A 19,367-nucleotide genomic window follows, 5' to 3' on the forward strand; every position below is an offset into this window, starting at 1 on the left:
CATCAACTTTAAATAAAATTCAGAGGAGGCTGTTATTCTGCAAAACACACCCTCATCTGGAGAGAAGAGCAAGAGATCATGACAAAAAAAAAAGTTACTATACACAATCTCAACACAAGAGTATGCAACATTAGACTATGCACGCAGTCTGAAATTCATATGACATCATTAAAGCAGCGAAATGTGTTGAATGAGTCCAGAAAAGCTCCTTATCTGTGCTCACCCTGAGGGTTCAGCTCGTTGATGCGCACCTTCCTCTCACTCGTCCTGTGAGCGGCTGGATCCCAGTTTTCATGCTTTTCACAGCAGTGCACCGACCCACAGGTTAGGCTCCAAAAACACTGAACCGGTGTAGACCGGGGAGGTCTTTCTCGCTGCGCATTTGTTCAATGATCTGACTGCACACTCACACATATACTCACAGCACGCTGCTCCTGCTGCTGCTGCTGCTGATGATGATGATGGGAGGGAAGTTTGATCCTGTTGGCAGTGCCTTCCTTCTCTCTTGTGCTTCTGGGCTGAATTAAGCAGGTCAGCCCATTAAATCCTATCCTATCCTATCCTATCCTCATTACATTTCGGTGAACTTTTTTTTTTTTTACTGTGTGTGCACCTCTCTGGTATATGATGTGCCTATGGAGTCTGATCTAGTAAACAGACAGAAATCAGGTACATTTTTTTTTTAATCCCGAGCAGCAAACTAACTTTGAACGGCGCTGATTTAACTTTAACTGAATTAACATAATTTATAGCGATGATTGTGGTGCCTATAAAATCGCATTTACATCAGGTATGAATATCTGTTTTCAGAAATCCACAACAGGATGTTTTCCTCTAACTTTAGAAGTGAAACTTACTTTTTTATTAAGTTTTACTCTACAATGGAGAGAAACAAAACTAGATCATGCAGAACGCGTGGTTCTGATTTCTGTGATAATTAGTTAGTCGGTGGCTTTTATTTTGAAGTGGCGCTCTCCTTTAAAGCGCATGCGCACAGATGAAAGCGGCACAAATGCACCCGGAACACCGAGAAACAAAAGTGAGTTTTCATGACAACAGAAACTTTACTAATGCAAATGTGTCATATTCCGTCTTTTGAGTGGCACCAGCTGCTACTGAAAACCACGTTCGCTGAAAAGGGAAGTAGTTTTGAATTGTTGTACCGGAAGTCTTGTTTACAGTGTTAGTTTGTTGACTTTGGCTAAGCCGTGGCTAAGCTAGTAGCTAGACGTTTTCGGCTTCAGGGGACACTTAAAGTGAATGTTTAGGTTGAGTCTTTACTCCTCGCTGGGTGTCCAACCTCGGTACCCAGAGACTTTGAAAGCAGAGAGCGCCACATGGAGGCGGTGCTGAAAAACTTGACGAGCACTGCGGAGCTGTTGGCTGTGGCGGCGCAGAGCAGCGTGGTGAAGCAGTGGGATAAACAAACCCTGACCAGAGCCTTTCAGTGGGCTCGGTACTGCGAGCACATCCACTCCAGGTTTCACAGTAACTCCACCATAAGGAGGGTTATAGACAAGCAGCTGCAGATCACAAATCAAACTTTGCGAGATGCTGTCCCTGGATATACTGCTGTCTCCTTCTCGGACCTCTCCTGCTGCCAGCACCTGCTACTGGTCGGGCTTTTGAACAACCCTGAACTGCCTGTCTCCATCATGAAGACACTCTTTGACACAACAAGTCCTGTGGACACCACGGACAGTGAGTATCAGGATGTCACCGGCCTCTGTAGCCGCATCATTCGTTACAAATCGGCTTGTAAAATCCTGAGTCCTCTCGCAGACTTGTCAGCTGTTGGTGCTGATGCTGAGGTTCAGGGGGAGATGCTGATGAAGAGGTTGGGCGCTCTGCTAAGCCAAAGCAGCGACACCTGCCAGGCAGAGCAGTTTTTAGCCTCTGTCCTCCAGGACTGCGAAGGAGCAGCACAACACTTCTGTCGAGTCATCGCTGCAGCTCTGCTGACAACAAAAAACTCTAATGCACAAACTGCTGCACAGGATTTTCTCTTGGACTGGCTGCAGAATAAACACAGCGTGCTGCAGAGCATGTGTTCTGCACTACCTACTACACTCCTTTTAGACCTGGCAAAAAAGCACCGGAAGTTTAGAGACACGTACTGCAGCGTGCTGAAAAAGTGGGCCTCGGAAATGGAGTACAACCTAAGTGACGGTGAATGGGTTCAAGTCAGCACAAACACCACAGTGACCTTCCAGAGACTGACTGAGCACTTTCTGGCCTTGTTTGAGGCCTGTCCCACTGTGAGGGGGAACACGGAAAAAGAGCTAAAGGCCTTGAAGGCCTCTGATGGAGACTTTGATGTTAGAGGTCTGAGCGTGTGGGGAGACCTCCTGTCAGCTTTAAACAAGTGACTGAAGTTACATTTTGATGCAGCGTTTGATTAGATGTGTGAGTTGAACATTAATATTTAACAGAATGTGTCCGTGGAAGCCTGACTTGGTATTCTGCTCATAGTCGTGTTCTTCATCAGACATGTGCAATCACATTTTAGTCTTTATTTATTTAAGCAACCTTCGTGCAGGTTTAGGCAACATAGAAGGCAACTAAATTTCCTAAACTAGTATTTAAGACATTTTGTTTCCTTTTGTAAAGTGAGAAAGATGGTTTTGTTAAAAGGAACATATCAATATTCTAACACAGGAGCGGGTCTAGCTATTTATTCGGCATCAGTACAAAAACTCAGGTGTCATATCGACATTAGTGCTGAAACATTTTCAAATGTTTGAATTGTTTCAGTGCAAAAGACACTTGCCAGCTTGTTGACCCGTCCACTAGCTGTGCTTCACTGCTTCTACTTGTTCCACTGACATTTTTTACTCTGTACTTTTTTCAGTTCATGAAATATAACTGTATGCACACAAACTGAAACATGTTGGGTATATTTTCTGGAATGAAACGTGACAAATAAATAAGTCCAATCTGTGACTCTGGTGAGGCTGAAATTATTTTTCCTCTGTACTATGTTTTCACATTACACATTTGCATTGTGATGCTGGTAGTTAATGATTTTTTTTTAAATGATTTTGTTTAATTTTACTCAGTACTCAATACTCAATTGGATATTTGTTAAACGGCTCAGCTTACTGAGTTTAGACAGATGGTAGCGTCACATGCTGCCTTGGCAACACGTGATCTGACTGAATCAAAGTGAAATTAATTGTCAGCAGTGAATAATTCCCACTTAAACAGCTCACTGAAGATTCAAGGTTTCGTTCAGCATCCTAAATTTCGAAATTTTAAGGGGACAAGACAAAATCTATAAATCTGTCGAGAGATTTGTTCATATTTAACTGGTGGCCTTCTTGTTATACAGAAAAAGCAATAAGCAAAGGGAGCCAAAGCATTGTAGATCAAATTTATCATTTGTACAAACTGTACAAAATGATTTTCTCTCACACCATCTGTCAGTATTGCCGTGTGCAGTGTCGATCTAAACCTATAAATTTTAAATGGCTTAATGCCAGTCACGTGACTCGACTGCCAATTCACACGTCTCAGGCCTTGCCCATGTGTCGGAGCACCTCCGCGGCGAGGGATCAATTAGTCAGATCAGGCGTCTTCAATCAAACCCACCACAATAGCCGGTGTGTGACATAACTCTGTCAGACAGCGGATTAGAGACCCGGCCGCCGTGTGGAGGGAAACACCAACACAGCCACGGCTCGTTTAACACACCGTGAAAGCAATTCACGTAGAGACAGACAAGGGTCACTGAGTAAAGGGCATCGTGTACACAACCAATTTATTTCCAACCAATGAAGAACATATGCATCAGGCTGGATGGAAACCAACAACTGCTGCCTGCTCCTGTGTTACAGATACATGCATCTAAATTACTGGATTCTGTTTTATTTAAAATACAAAGACGATTTTTTGAGGTTTATTCCACAAAATAAAGATAATTTTCAACATCTACTTTCCACCGTGGAGGACGTTAGCATGTAGCCTTTGGGAGTTTACCGCTGATGGATTCCTTTTTAGATTTTGCTTTTCTCACTCTTATTCACAGCCTTACACATAACAAGCAGAGCGGCTGAGCAGCCATGGTGATGATTCAGACGTGTTACTGTCTGACTCCATGAAGCCTACAAAGAAATGCATCAGTTTAATGCTCTGTCTGTATCAGTCTTTATTTACAGAAACTTTGTTTTACCCTTTATATGTGCAGATAAAATACCCACATGTGTGAAAACCAGAAACAAAAAAGAAAACTTTATTACTAAGAAATGCTAAATAATTTCCTTTGATAGGCAATCATCCTATTTAGCTATAAAATGCAAATAACAAGTTAAGTCTGAATAATATAAAAAAAGTATCTATTTAGCAACAAGTTATTTTAATTCATAAATGTGAAACCGTAAGTGTAATTGTGTCACTGCAAACACAATTTGAAGACAGCCATTTAATATATAACCATTTAAATATCATGTACTGTCCAATAAATGTGTAGAATTTCCGTCTTTCAAACATTTCCTCTAAGCAAGAAAATAGCATGTATGGCTGTTAAATTACAACTGCATGCATATTTATTCATTTCTCTTATTCATATTCCAGCAGTGTGGTATTGTCCTCTGTCAGTGTGGGGTAACAAACTGCAGTGAGACGTGCTGAGGGGGACTGCTGTTCTGCTGCGTCTGGAGGGTCATGAAGGATAACATTCATTAAAACTCAGATCCAGCCACCATCTGGTGGTGTGAATAGGGAGTCCTCCGGGGGGGGTGGGTGTGGGCGGGTAGAGCCCTCCCTCGGCACGTGCCTAAGCCGCTCCAGCCTGGCCCTTATGTGGCCCCGGTGACGGAACACAGAGACGGGAGGACCCCGCCGCACACCTGTGTCCCACTCGGAGCACGCTGGCGATCAGACGTGCAGGGAGCAACAGAGGCCTTCATTTGGTTTGCTGCAGTGAACGTGCATAGTGTTCTTATAGTAATATCAAATGTGGGTGCAGGTGGTGAAGACGATATCCTCATCGTCCTCTGCATGACATCCCACGAAAACTGCACCGTCAGACGCTCAAGTCAGATGCTGTAGCTGCAGGTACATTTCTGTGTTTTGAGGAGAGTATCTTAGTTTGTTTAACTTAAACAAAAAGTAAACTTTAAAAGTAAAACATTGCCCTTTTCTGGTCTTAACAGTATTTTAAATCAAATATTTCAACATTATTTTGAGCTAAATATCTTATTGCTGGAAAAGATTACACAGGAAATGATGATTACATATTGGACACAACAAGTAAATTCATTACTTGAGAAGATAATCAGCACCTCGTACAAATTCTCTTACATACACGGGAAAGAAGATCAAAATTCAAAGAGCGAAATGTTTTTGCATTTTCTGCTGATCATCACATCATTCTCTTATCTAGATTTCCCTCAGAGCTCTCAGTGCTGTCGCCAACACTGAGAGCATCATGTAAAATCTTATCATCCTTTGTTTGTGTGCGATACGATGTGAGCATGTATGAAGCTGTCAGTGTAATCTGATATGGGGGAAGGGGGCCTGTGACACATTACCTCACATGCAACTGTAGGAAGCTGGTGGCTCAGAGGAGGAAAACCAATTGATTGTAGCAATCTCCTTCCTCTGATTCAGTCCTCATCTCAGATTTACGGCAGGTCTGAAAAAGTCGGCATCCACTGTTTCTCTTGTTTTTACAGCGGTGGATGATGGAAAATCCTAGTCTGGTGGAAAATCAGCGCATGAACGCGACGATAGCTGATGTTGGTAGAAGCTGAACAAGATGGAGATGTAGAGCAGGGAATGGGTTTAGGAGTCAGCTTGGATCAATCTTTTAAAATTAATTTCCCCTTTCACATGTGCAGCGGTGGGCGCAGGCCGGTGAAGTGTAGCATGTTATTTTGTGGTGAATCCAATTTTTGGGCCGGCAAGCTCTCCTCTCCATTAATAAAGCAATTAACAAGGGAGGGAGAAGGAGGTGTGTGTGTAAATTCATCTGCCCCGAGGAGGTGTAATGTCGTGCTGGCGGGTGTCATAAAACAGTAATTACTCCTATGCTGCTTTGAATTTTACCTTATAATTACTTGATGTTTTAGCATATGGGGGAGTGGAATTTTTACATTTTAAATTAAAGGATATTGAGGCAACAATGTGCATAGATTTCTGCGGACATTTTGGGCTGCAGAGTAGACAGACGAGGAAGGATCAGGAGGATAATTGTATGCGGGCAGAGTCTCTGGGGAGGCGTGCAGCCCCGTCATCAAACACTCATTCTGGCTGGGCCTCATCCTATTACAGTCCCCCCGGAGCCAAACTGCACCTGCCCCACAGCCCGACAACTACTCGATCTCCCTTCACTCATCCTCAGGATTACACAACCAGCACAATGACTTGAGTCTGAGATGCAGCAAAAGTACAAAAGGCCCATGTTACAGGCAGGTTGAACTGAGGGAAATTACGCCTATGAATGAAATGTTGACACCAGATTTTTGCCCAATTACCGTGCTTCCTAACGGGCGCTTCACCGGGGTAACAGCCATGACCACTCCGGCTGGTTAGGCATGAGAAAACATGTTCCACGCGAGTGGTGACACGATCGTGTTTTCTGTCAAATTAACATGTGAGCCGAGGAGCCGGGCCAATGGCTTCCCTCCTCAGCTGGGCAGCTCATCAGGGGAGAAACTGAGATTTATTGTAATCGCTGCCACTGCTGCTACTGGGGATGATTCAGACACAAGGCTGCTTCCTGTGAGCCAACCATCAGTCAAAGGTAACTGTCCATCATGTGCGTAAAACCAGTGGTCGACACCTTAACCCCCACCCCTATAAACCTAATGCCTGTCTATCATTTCCCTTAGGTAAGAGGGGAGCCGCAAAGGCTTCTTAAGCAGGAGGCTGCAGAGGTTTTTACAGCACATATTCAACCTGTACTGCTGCGAGAGGAGAAGCTGGTCAACACACGATGGACTGTATCGCTCTTATATTTGGTATCTGCCCCACATGACTCATTCCCACATGCAGAGGCTGAGTAGGCTCAACGAGAATAAAAAAATCTTTGATGTATCCAGAGTTTTACACACCACCACGCTCCTAGGAAGGAGCCCGGAGCGATGCACGGCGATGGACGCCATTTTTTTTTTCCCCCTGAATTATTTACCACCTCCCTGATTGGGTTAGTCAGCCTGCAGAGCGATGTGTTGGACACGCTGCAGAGAAGCACAGAGCAGCCACAGACGGTAATATCACCTCTCTGGTTCACTGTCAACACCTCTGACATCAGCTTTAACTGTTGTAAGGCCTCCATCTCTGAACGTGTGATACAGCATGGAGGGAAACGTTTATATTTATATTTTAGCACATGCAGAACACGTATTCACTTCATAAACTGATGTAAACCGTTAATCCATAATCAAATTGGTTTGCATATAGTTTCATATCTGTTAATTGTCATTTCAGCAAACCCATTTAAAATATCCTCTATGCATATGGGATTTAGACATCAAAATGTCAATGTATGGGGCATATTGATTGTAGGGCATAGTTCATTTAAAGTGCTATGTATTATTTATATTTGTATATATATGTATTATATATATTTTTATCACAATTCTCTTTTTCACAATCTCTTATTTTGCTTGACTTTTATCAGCTAAGACTGACAGCTGAATAACTTTCTTGTCGTTTCAGGTTGCCTTTAGTGCAGTTGATGCGTAAAACCTCAACCTAAAATGGAAATGAACTGTGTACAGAGCTTATTGGCCGTTCTCACAGTGTATGCCACCCTTTTAATACCATGTGTGCGATTGTTCTTTAGTCCAATGTTAAAAAGTACAATGATACGTACTAAAGCCACGTGATCCTCCAGGTCATCAGCACCTTTAATTTGAGTTTAAACCTTCAGTCGGAGCATTTATGTTTTGAACGCTAATGAATTCAGGAGTTAAACATTATTGATCTGTCATGTGATTGGACTTAATGAAGGAGCTGGGTCAATAGTGGAACGTGTTACAGGCAACACCGCTGACCCCAGACGTGCAGACAAGAGAACCGGTACGCGTCTTCCTCCTTAAACACCTTCCATTCTCGCTCTGTTTCTTTTTTTAGTGAAACATCTGATCCTCATTTTTCCTGAGGTGCTGCTGCGACGTTTAACAGATTCATCACACTTCTTACACACCTACACGACACCTCGGCAGCAGCTTTATCGCTGCATATTAGAATCTAAGTCTTTGCGTAGGCAGACAATAGTCCTGGTTTGTAGCGGTGTCAAGTCGGGTAATAGCGTTAACGTTACTGTTCCTCTCTCCTTTTACCAATTACCAGGACGCCGGGTCACCTGGACTCCAGAGACGTCGGCCATTGATTTACTAATGAGGAACGTGGAGAGACTGGGAGATGTTTGTGACTGGAGAAGGTGGTTAACCGGTGAGATACCGATCATCAACACACAAGATAAAAATGACAAAATTGTGACCTTTTTTTTTTGATATATATATATTTTTTTATAAAATGATATGAGTATTTTTATAACACTTTTTTGACATCAACATCCTCTTCATTAAACACAATATTAGAAGCCATAAAATCACATTTATCTTTTTTACTTCAGGCACAAAGCCGTAATAGCATCTTTTGGTCGTCTTAAACATTCTTAAATATTCATATATTTTTAAACATCCTTGCAGATTTCATACAGCAAATGAAGAAAAAGTGTTTAAATAGCAAAATGAAGACGTCAGGTGGAAGAGCCATCTATTAAATTCTTGCAGTCCACTCAAATGTGACGATATCAATGTGTCAATAAAGTACTCTGGGTGACAATGACGACAACCGAGGGGACACCAAGAGATCACGAAACCTGGTTGTTCATACACGGCACTGCATTCCTCGCTGTCAAAATGCAACAGTAATCTCCTGCGCGATGGGCACTAAAAACTGGGTTCTCCAGACACTAGCAATTTGTCAAAACACACACCTTAATGTTGATCATCACATGACTCCAAAACAATTACAGTTACAGCAAGCCAGTGTTACGTTACAAAACAGAATGTGATGGGTGGCGGCTGGTACACAGAATTTATTGCAGTGCACACCAAACATCAATAAACAATGCCTTCTGAGCAGTTGCCTTCAAACCTTTTTTTTTTTTTCTCTTTTTGATTTGTCTCACGTCACGTCCAGAACCTGATTATTGAAAGTTTCATCATATTATTATTATTATTATTATTATTATTTATAATGGCAGAAGACACTTATCTAAGAAGAAAGCGGTAGGCTGTATGAGACTATCAGTGACTGTGAGGCGACTGCATCGGAAACATTGATCAGAGCAAATTCATGCAACAAACACACACTAAAACTCTACGGTTCAACTTCACTCACGCTATTTTTGTCTTATAGTGTGTTACAGGCCTCGCTCGAGAAGACCTTTTTTGCAAGCAGACGTCTCCCTGAAGAGGTACTGTCCATGAAAAATATGGCCTTTTTATATTAATGTTAACACAGATCAACGACCCAAAATCCACAATAGTCTCACAGAAACAGTATACAGGTATGTACAGTACAGAAAACACGCTTGAGAAACAGAATCTGGTTTTTAGAATACTTAGTAGTTTCAGTGCAATCAGAGGTGGTATTTCAGAGAAAGACCCTATATGATGGTCAACTGCAGTGTTATCTGGCTCATGTTGTTCAAGTAGATTGATGAGGTTGTGGCGCCTAAGTAGTACAACATAGGTCTGCAGTTTTCTTTGCAACCACTGTCTGTTAAGTGAAGCCCTACCGTATGTAGATGTGATGACAAATGTGAGACTCTAATGAGGATTGTTCTGCTTTGCAATTAACTATTTCTTTACATTGGCTTTTGAATCTAGTTTTATTTGAACACACAGAATGGATTTAAATATCTAATATAATGCTTATTTGTGCAATCTGTGGTGGAGAGTCTGTTTTCTTTTTGTTTGTAGGCAGACTCACCACGACTGTCTGGTTTTAAGAGTAGCCACGCTCAGAGTATATCTTTCCCGCTGGCTCCTGCACATATTCCTCCGTCTTATCCCAGTCCTGGACCCAGCCTCCGTTGAGCTGCGCCGTGGCCCCGTAGCCTTTAGCCGGGCCGCCCATCGCGCCGTAACTCTGCGTGATGTCTCCCGTCTCCTCGGCCAGCTCATCCTCGTCTATGAAGCCGCACTTCTCTTCGCTGGTTTCTTCAGGGTCGGCCCATGGCTGTTTCTCCCCAGACGCAAAGAGCCCATAAAAGACCACGCCTCCGTAATGCACAAGGGAAGCAATAAGGAAGACATACTGCCACTCTTCCCGGGTCTAGGAACAGAAAAGCGTAGCCAGGGTGAGTCAGTTTCTGAAGGCCTTGAAGAACTTGTTTTCTCAGTCAGCTTCTTACCAGGAGTTCTTATATAGATTTATTATCATTTATCAACTGATCATGATTTTGTAACATTGTTATCTAAATGCATTGAAAAGCACAGTCCTTTAGAAAGACATTATGCCTCTTGTCTTCCAAATGACCATTTAATGATTAATATATGATTAGACCTTTGGGTTTGGGTTACAATGACTACTTATACATTTATGTTGCAGGACCTTTGCCCTCCTGGTTACAGCCATGAATGAGAAACGACTGTGGTCACACTTTAAAAACAAAACACAAACGGTAGTCTGCTTCTGATATTTTGCTGACCCGTTCATCCTCCCCAACCTCCTCCAAATCAGAATTGAACCTGGTTTTCTCTTCGCATGTCTAGGGGTGACGCAACACCATTGGATCACAGCACTGTCAACTGCATCTCTGTTCGTGGTATGTTCATATTCTGTTATACATATTTAGGAATATGTGCAGAGAACATACATAAGCACGCACTGCATTGTGATTTTTTTTTTAAATTTTTCAGTAAAATTAAATTAGAATAAAATGTAGTTGTCTTAGTTGTCATGCAAAGCAGTTATTCATTACAAACGTTGTACGGTACTACACTTTCTGTGTGGTACCACTTGTATTAAGGAGCAAAGCAAAATCACAGGAGACAGAAGATGTGTCAAATGAGACAATTTTCAACTCTGCAGTTATTTCTGATAGATTTTTTTTTTTTCTGATTTCCCATGGGCCCCCTCTGTTTGGTTCTCGGTCTCCCCTCTGCCACCGCATTTTAAAAAAATCATAGAATCACCCCTGCGTCTTTGCTTCTTTCATAATTACTACAATTTCACCACTTCAGTTTAAACATCGTTTTTAGATACTAGCTAAAACAACTGATATGGTTGTTCTTCATGAGAAAAAATAAAAAAGAATTAAATACCATGGACTGAGATAAAATGGAGCTAAATACCAGTCAAACCTTCGTAATTAGAAACATCTTAATATCAAGTGATATATATCAAGTCTTCGGGGTCTTTAAAACGAATCAGTCTGGATTGTATTAACGTTCAGGAACAACTCACCTTGTTCTTTGTCATTGCTCCCACTATAAGAGGGCAGACCATCCCTGACAGGGTACCCACACCGTTGGATATGCCCATGAGGATGCTGGCATAGCGAGGAGCGATGTCCAGATGGTTCACGTTGAAACCTACGGCAAAAAAAAAAAAGTCAAAACTCTCAGTCTGGAGCTCTTATGAATGGAGAATTTGAAGAAGAACCCATTGTTCTGAGACTCACCTGATATTGCAAATCCACTAAAACCCACCGCCAGGATTAAGAAAGAGATGGCCACCCCCTTACTGTGAGAGTAACCGACCACTAACAAGAGAGTGGCCTCCATGCCAAACCCTGAAAACAACAGGTCACGGGTTAACAGGGAAGAACATTTTAATAATGGCTCTACAGAAAGCTGACGAACGCAGCCTCACCTCCGCAGTTCATGATTTTGCGGACCGTAGTGGTGGACATGATGTTGTGGGTCCGCAGGTAGTCGGCTAGCTGGCCTCCTAAAGGCACGATGATCGTCATGACCAAGTGAGGGAGAGCCGACACTATTCCAACCTGAGAAACCAACAAATACTTGTCTGAAACACAGCTACAAAGAAAATCTCACAGCTACAGAGTGTTGTTTTCTTTTTTTCAGTCTGATAACAAATGGCCCGCCGGCATCACATGTGAGCAATGATTCACCTGAGTAATAACAGAATCTCATCCCGACACTGAATTACACCTGTCAGACCAGCTTGAGTCATGTTTCACACACACACTCACAAAGATTGGCATATTTTTGGATTTACTGGATACTGTTGACACATCCATTTAGGAGGGAAGATAAAATTACCAAACCACAGCACTTTCTACTCCAAGTCATCACAAGGTTGTGTTGTTCACATTTTTTTTTTTCTAAACCTTGATTAGTTTATAAAATTCAGTAATGATGCCTATTAAATATTTTCATATTGCACAAATATGATTCCAAGATAAATCATCTAATAGAGTTCAACTTTTTCTTTACACTATAATATGCTGCTTCATTTTAGATGCGGCGATTCTGAAATTCAGTGTCCTGGTCGAGGACAGCACAATGGATGAAGTTTTATTGATACCAAGTCTCGTTTGGTCAATCTTTAAACTGCATCATATTGTGGAGGGAGTGTCCAGTCCAACTGCAATGTAGTTTTGATTACTACAGGGACGTAAAATGCAGTAACACCAGGAACAAAACAGAAGCACACACTGAGATATGAGACATCTATGACCGTTGCACTGCTTCATACTAGGGCGCTTTAACAAACAAAAAGTTATAAATACAACAGTGACATATTATCATCTATTAAGTTTATGTGGCAAGTAGTAACCAGATACTTAGAGATCCTAAATATGCTTGCTTTTGTCTCTTTTTTTGGTCTCCACCACTTCCTGATCTGGGTCTTTAGCTGCTACATGCTCCACTGTGCTCATCAGTCAGTTACTAACTGTGTGTGTCTGGTGCTGAGCTGGTTTACAGGTTTTAAGCTCTATACAGCTGTAGCCAAAACTGATGAGAGTGAATGAAAATATAATTTAACGTATAACTTGTGCCATAAAGCTGAAGGAAGTTACAAATTCAGTGATCATTCTCTGTAAGTTCGTCAGTACCAGCAGCCGCTTCATATTGGGTGATAGTCGCTTTAATTGTTTTGTCCTTCGCCAAATAAGAAACAATACGAACAGGAATAAAATGTTTAGCCTACAAGATTAAAGATATGATTTTAGACTGCAGGGATTTAATGGTAAAACAGCATGCAAATATGAGAGCGAGTTTAGTTATCAGGAAGATTCTTCATTTGCATTTAACACAAACCTCAGAGAACCTGAGTGGTGACAAAAAATGAAATCTTGAAAATCAGACCAGATGCTGTTTTAAGATATTTTTAGCTCTAATAACAGGCACTGTGAGGGATATATTTATTTACCTTGCTGATCTCAAAGCCAAACACCTCTTCAAAGTAAGCGGGCTGGCTGATGAGAAGCAGATAAAAGGTCCAGCTTCTGCAGAAGTTGGCCACGATGATTGCATAGACGGGCATGGAGGAGAAGAATTTCCTCCAGGGGGTCTTGTATTTCTGTTAATTATTCATGACAAACAGAGAATCAGCTGGATGCTGTACTACCTGGCGTGGCGTCATAAATCGATACGGACTGAACGCTCACTTCCATCGCGCCCATGAGCTGGGCACTTTCACCGATGCTCTCCTCGATGTAACGCCGCTCCTCTTCGGTGATGGTCGGGTGCTCCGCCGGGCTTTCATATGACACCAGAATCCAGAACATGTACCAGATTATCCCGAAGGTTCCTGAACAAATCAAAGTCAGTTTATGAACCAATGGACGCAAAGACGTGCAGAACTTTTTAACAATACTACAATACATTAATGTGCACAAAGTGAAACAGAAAATGCATATAACCATAACTTCCTTGTTTAAATATTTCACTCAGTATCGGTATAATGAAGTGTAATTGAAGAGTTTGAAGAAACTGATTTATTTTTCCAACCTGGAAGATATTTAAGAGGAATTCAAATTTGTATGTTGAATGTAGTGGCCTGACTCAACATGATCTGTCAACAGTTTGTCAACATTAACTAAGGCAACATCCAAATTGTACTGATATGAACAAGAATGCGATTTATTGCTTAAGTAATTTCATTAAAAAGAAAGAGACCATGTTAGTTCTTCTTTCAAATGTCTCATTCATCAACATCAACACTCACCGTACACATAGAAGACCGAGGACCATCCTGTGTACTGGACCAGGATCCCAGCCAGAGGCATGGCTATCACTGCACCAGCATAGGATCCTGTACAAGACAAACTATTACGACTAAGCAGAAAGGCATCCCCGGCTGTTTACCCAGAGAGGAGTGTTGCCCCCACAAACGTCTTTGGTTACAAATCTGTTCAATACACGTTAAGAAAAATTTTAGGGACAATACTGCGTAATCCTAAACCTGCTTTTCAGTGTAATGTGATGAGGAAATCTGTACAACACTAATGAGCCAATGTTGTTTGTTTTTTTCCCTCACAGAACAACTGTGTGTGTGCTGCTTTTTGTACCACAAAAGGAGATGGTGGCCAGGCGACTTCTTTCCAGCGGCGGAGCCCATTTACTCCAGATCCCATGGCAAGCTGGGTAAGTCACTCCCTGCACATTAACAAATGATATTAGACTCGCAGTGTCACCTGACAAAGGTCATTTCCCACCAACTTCAACATATTTCTGTCATGTTGCAATCACACAGGGTGCTTCATCTGCTAATTTCATCAGTGCACACGTATATTTTTCCACTTCCACTCAATAGAATTTGCATAACGCAGTTATATCCCGCTTGACTGACGCAGTCTCTTCTTATTTGCCAAAGACTTACGTGACAAATTGCAGTTAATAACAAACAAACTGACATGCGTTACAGCTGACCTTTCTAATAGAGAGTAATGGCATAGGTGTGAGTCAGAGCAAATTCAAGCGGACTACCCACTTCATGGAAAAAAAAAACTGAATTGCTCCCATTAAATCTTCATTACGCACTAAGTGGCATACAATCAACTATTGATAGACACAAATTGCTGAGGCTTGCAGTGGGAGACACCCTGAAATGCTAATGTTTAATTTGTTGTAATAAGTCGAGGCGCTGTACGCGGGCGGCTTGCGCTCTCTCAATGGTCATGAGCTGCCATTGAAACGGCAGTATGCAGCCAAACAAAATAACAAAAGAGGATGACCTTCAGTCTGATAATAGCATCCCTCCCTCTATGAAATCGTGCCTCTTCTTGAGCTGTGGGATCCGCCTGCATCAAGTGCTTTTTATCTCTTTTGTTCAATCTGTCTTTATGCGAGCACTGCACAGTTTCAGCGAGGCAGACGGACACACACGAGCTCTGCTATTCAGGGTTTCATGTTGTGTGCTGATTGTGTGCTAATCTGTGTACAGTGCAATGAATGGAGCTCCTTCATAATGGGCCCCATTTTCTAGTGCAAAGAGAAAGCAGGAGGGCTATTCGAGCAGAGGATTTTTCTGCAAAACGAGACTGTCAGTACAGTTTTATCAGGGGTTCAAGTTCAGCTCTTGGATTGATAATGAAGCATTGTTTTTGAGTCTTTTAAAGGTCAAAACCTGATGTAAAAAAAAAGAAAAGGAGTAAAACGTGCATCAGTACCTCCACCAAACCTTGTAATATCCTCACAAAGATGACACATCCATAGTGTGACCGGGCAGCGGTGGGAATGAACATGTTCAGGATGGATGTCAGCACGATGGCAGCCCCGAAAACTCTGCATAAACAGTGTGTGTTGGGTTTATTTGTCAAATTATCACCGGAGCAAAATCATCCTGTGCAGAACAAAACACGGCAGCAACGTCGATCAACTGCAGGTTCAGCGAGGGCATTAAAGCGGATCTCACACAACGTTGTACAGTGTAAGAATAGACTCTGATAATGGAGATAGACTGGTTTTAATTGGGCGCCACACATACACACAGCAGGCTGTTCAGTTTCTAGGGGAGTGAGGAGAGGAGGTGTTTGCAGCAGAAGGCGTCAGTGGGCTCAGCTGACTTGGCATGATGGAGCTCTTCAAAGATTTGCATCTTATTTAGACTCCATCCCTCTCGTAAAAGGACACTTTAACAGCCCTATAATGTTCATTTAATAAAGACTCGTGCTGTGATCTTATCCCACACTTCATGCTGCTTTGAACCTCCTCGTTTGGAGCTGTTGTATTTACACTGCCCTCTTAAATAGATCTGTTTTTTAAAGTTTGGATTTCATCCCCAGTTTTTTACAGACTTATTTGCTCTGCTCCTTTGTGACGAATCAGCTGCTGGTGAACTAATGTGGTGTAGATGTCGCTGAAGTCATGCTGCAGCCTTTACTTAGAACCAGATCTCACACAGGGCTTTTGGCTAGTGCGGTTGCCATGCCTCTCAACATAAAGGATTAGACATGGTCGTCCCATGGGAGCTCATTAACAGGAGGAGGCACGCCTGGCGGCCATCAGCCAAATCCCCAGTTCATCAGCCGGTTTCCTTTCTCCAAGTCCGACATGCATTCATGTCGGAATAACACACCAATAAATACGTACAAGAATAAGGCCGATATTAAAACCGATATCTTAAAACCAATCTCGACTGAATGTACCTGTTTGCAGCCAATCTGGAGGAGATGTACCCTCCGGGAATCTGCGTAACTATGTAGCCCCAGAAGAAGGATCCGTGAATCATCCCCACAGTCTCTGGGTCCCAGTTGAATTTCGCTTTCTTTCAGACAAATCAAAATAAAGACGGTTACTTTTAAAATCGTAAGAGTAACTCCTGGAAATGATCGCAGTAAATACTTATTTTCTAAGTGGAAATGTTTGGGAAAACTCTTAATTTACATCGTTAAATTACATTGAAATGTGTTGGCAGGGACATTAATAAATAAATAGCCCATGAGTGGATCGATCAACTCGTAAAAAGAAAATCCATCTAAAAATGTTCAAATAAAAATAAAATGACATTAACCAATTTGTTTCTAACTACAATAATTTCACTTGAAATGATTTTTTTAAAAGTGCTACTAATTTCTCCAGGTGTATTTAACCACTTAAATCTATCGACCAGTTTAGTGGCTCTTGGCCCTCGGCCCCCCATCAGACATGCGGGCTCCTGGTGTTTAAAGAAAAGGGGGCGTGGTTTACGGGCACCTCTTTGATGATGATCTTTCCGTTTTGATGGATTGTGCTGTTATTGACCATGCTGACGATGGCCACACCCAAGTTACACCGGATACCGAAGGAGATGCAGAAGCCGAGCCCGCTCAGCATCGCGATGATGTACCGGCGCGGAAGCCCGAAGCATGTGCAGTCGCACAGGGGCGTCTTCCGCTCCTGGTCCTCCCTGGGTCTCCCATCCTCCGTCAGCTCGATCGCCTCACCTGTTTGCTGCCGCTTTTCGATCCTCCTGCACGACAAGCCGATTATATAACACTTCTTCTTCTTTTTATTATTTAGAGGATAAATTCATAGTTGGATGCAAAGAATCAAACATCAGGTAGATTTGGATGCTTTTAGATAAAAGAGGACTCTGGGTATTTATCGTTAAAAATCAGATTTAATAGATTTTTACATTTGAACTACATAATTAAATCTTATGTAATAATCCATGCACATATTTAAGGCTTTACGCTACAAAGGGAATCGTCTTTCATTTCATGTTCAACCTCAGGCCTTGACAATGTCTCCGTTTTACGCTTTAAATCTGGCGCAGGCCCCTGAATGCCTGCACATTCTTCACAAAGTCAAAACGTCTCTTTTTTTTTTTTTTTTTTTTCCGTTCCTCACTGAAAGACATTTGCAGGCTGTGAACCGAAGAGAAAATGACCTTCATACCGCATTGCAGCATTATCAGCATCATCCCGTGTTTAGACTCAGTTTTTTTTTGTTTTTTTTTTAACTCCCCTTTTTTTATTTTTTTAATTAGCTCTCATAAATGTGGCGCTGGAATTCTGTCCCAAATCCCACTCGAAATTTCTTCGGAGGAATTTGAGGTTAATCTGGAAAAAAAAAAAATAAATCTAAACATCGGAATGTGAAGGCCTCATCCGGTCAAATAGCAGATAGCAGGCCTGCCATAGCTTAAATGAAACCAACAGATTTCTTTCTTTCTTTTCTTTTCTTTTTTTTGTTTTGCAGCTTTGAGTCACGTTTTCTGTGTTGCAGTTTAGAATGAAAATCAACCGGAAACCATTGCAGCAGGCCCCGAAGAATTAACGAATAAGACTTGCACAAAAGGTCATATAAAATATGTAGATTTTAAAGATTATTCGTAGAAATTTCGTTTTTTGCTGTCTTGATATTTATTTGCATTTCTAATGAGCTTTTAAAAAAAAATCAGCTTTCATGTTCCACTGCATGCAGCTTCCCTGCTGTAAATGTCTGATCTGTGGGCATTTTGTGATTTCTTAGTGATTATAAAGAATATAGGAAGTCAATTGATAGGAAGTTCATCGATCTTGCGTTAATACAGATGGATACATAAGGTAATAGATATCCTCCGACCTTGTGTCACGACGCGTTCTGTTTCATTAATTATTAAAAAACACCCACAGCTGCTGGTGGAGGGGACCATCCTCCAGGGAAATATCTGATCCTTAAATATTCGGGCCACACGACTCTGCTTTCAGCATCCCGTCCGTGATTCATCCCATAAAGAAGAGATTTCCCCCCCTTTCGTTCGGTTGTAATTCAGCAATAAGCGCATTTAAAGCCAAGGCACGTTTTGTGGATCACCCCATCGTGTGGGTGTCTTCTGCTTTAATTGATCAGAACAGACGTAACCCCGTTATTAAAAGAAATGAAATAAATCTTACCTGTACAGACTCCCCAGGGCCTTTCCTGCGATTTGTTTTATCCCCTCTTTAGAGGTAGGGAGAGCTTTCTCCTTGCCTGGCTCCATATCCAAATTGCTGTTTAAAATAAACTATAATACTATGGCATATGCAAGTGCAGCATTCATGAGCATATTGTTAAAATGTTAATCCAAACAACGCGCCTCTTTCTCTGAAGCACAAACAAAAAAAAAGCACCTCGATGTCCAGAAAGAAGAAGTCTGAAAAAAAAAAAGGATGAGCCCAGAAAATGGAGAAAGAGGCGTTCAGTCTGAAAGGGCTGCTTCTACAGTCACAAAACAGCAGTCAAATAACTCCGCTTTTGCCTTGCGCAATGTTAATCCGTGCAGTGCCATCTTAAGATCCAGTCAGCGATAAGAAAATCAGCAAATGAGAAGTTGGAGGTTGTTTTCGGTATAATCTTTGGGAAGAAAAGAAACCTTCAGCCGGTGCGGGTTAGGGGAGCTCCGGTCTAACCTGAGGTGAGGATCTCCGGTGTGGCAGCAGCCGGAGGAGGTTTCAGCACCGCGGACAGCGCGCAGCTCATCTACCT

At 42.0% G+C, this 19,367-nt stretch overlaps 2 protein-coding genes across 2 annotated transcripts; one reads left to right on the forward strand and one right to left on the reverse strand.

Moving 5' to 3' along the window:
- Nucleotides 1-1,019: 1,019 nt before the first annotated feature.
- fancf (FA complementation group F) lies at nt 1,020-2,999 on the forward strand. Its single transcript, XM_084554809.1, has 2 exons — nt 1,020-1,701; nt 1,783-2,999. The coding sequence occupies exons 1-2, from the start codon at nt 1,338-1,340 to the stop codon at nt 2,367-2,369; spliced, it is 951 nt and encodes a 316-aa protein (XP_084410935.1). The 5' UTR covers nt 1,020-1,337; the 3' UTR covers nt 2,370-2,999.
- A 6,335-nt stretch (nt 3,000-9,334) lies between these two features.
- On the reverse strand, nt 9,335-18,920 carry slc17a6a (solute carrier family 17 member 6a). The gene is made up of 12 exons (XM_084554807.1): nt 18,797-18,920; nt 17,133-17,388; nt 16,586-16,704; nt 15,608-15,722; nt 14,507-14,594; nt 14,164-14,250; nt 13,604-13,746; nt 13,366-13,515; nt 11,839-11,971; nt 11,648-11,758; nt 11,431-11,558; nt 9,335-10,296 (listed from the first exon to the last, which is right to left on the reverse strand). The coding sequence occupies exons 1-12, from the start codon at nt 18,880-18,882 to the stop codon at nt 9,967-9,969; spliced, it is 1,746 nt and encodes a 581-aa protein (XP_084410933.1). The 5' UTR covers nt 18,883-18,920; the 3' UTR covers nt 9,335-9,966.
- Nucleotides 18,921-19,367: the final 447 nt, after the last annotated feature.

This window comes from Chelon labrosus, assembly GCF_963514085.1.
Source record: "Chelon labrosus genome assembly, chromosome: 11".
NCBI classification, from domain to species: Eukaryota; Metazoa; Chordata; class Actinopteri; order Mugiliformes; family Mugilidae; genus Chelon; species Chelon labrosus.

What these genes read in the sequence shown, in the direction of transcription:
- fancf (XM_084554809.1), top strand. Translation starts at nt 1,338, where the DNA reads ATGGAGGCGGTGCTGAAAAACTTGACGAGCACTGCGGAGCTGTTGGCT. An exon ending in TCCTGTGGACACCACGGACA is followed by an intron (nt 1,702 to 1,782) that starts GTGAGTATCAGG and finishes GTCCTCTCGCAG; the next exon opens with ACTTGTCAGCTGTTGGTGCT.
- slc17a6a (XM_084554807.1), bottom strand. Translation starts at nt 18,882, where the DNA reads ATGGAGCCAGGCAAGGAGAAAGCTCTCCCTACCTCTAAAGAGGGGATA. An exon ending in GCCCTGGGGAGTCTGTACAG is followed by an intron (nt 17,389 to 18,796) that starts GTAAGATTTATT and finishes CTTGTCGTGCAG; the next exon opens with GAGGATCGAAAAGCGGCAGC. An exon ending in CTCGGTCTTCTATGTGTACG is followed by an intron (nt 13,747 to 14,163) that starts GTGAGTGTTGAT and finishes TGATTTGTTCAG; the next exon opens with GAACCTTCGGGATAATCTGG.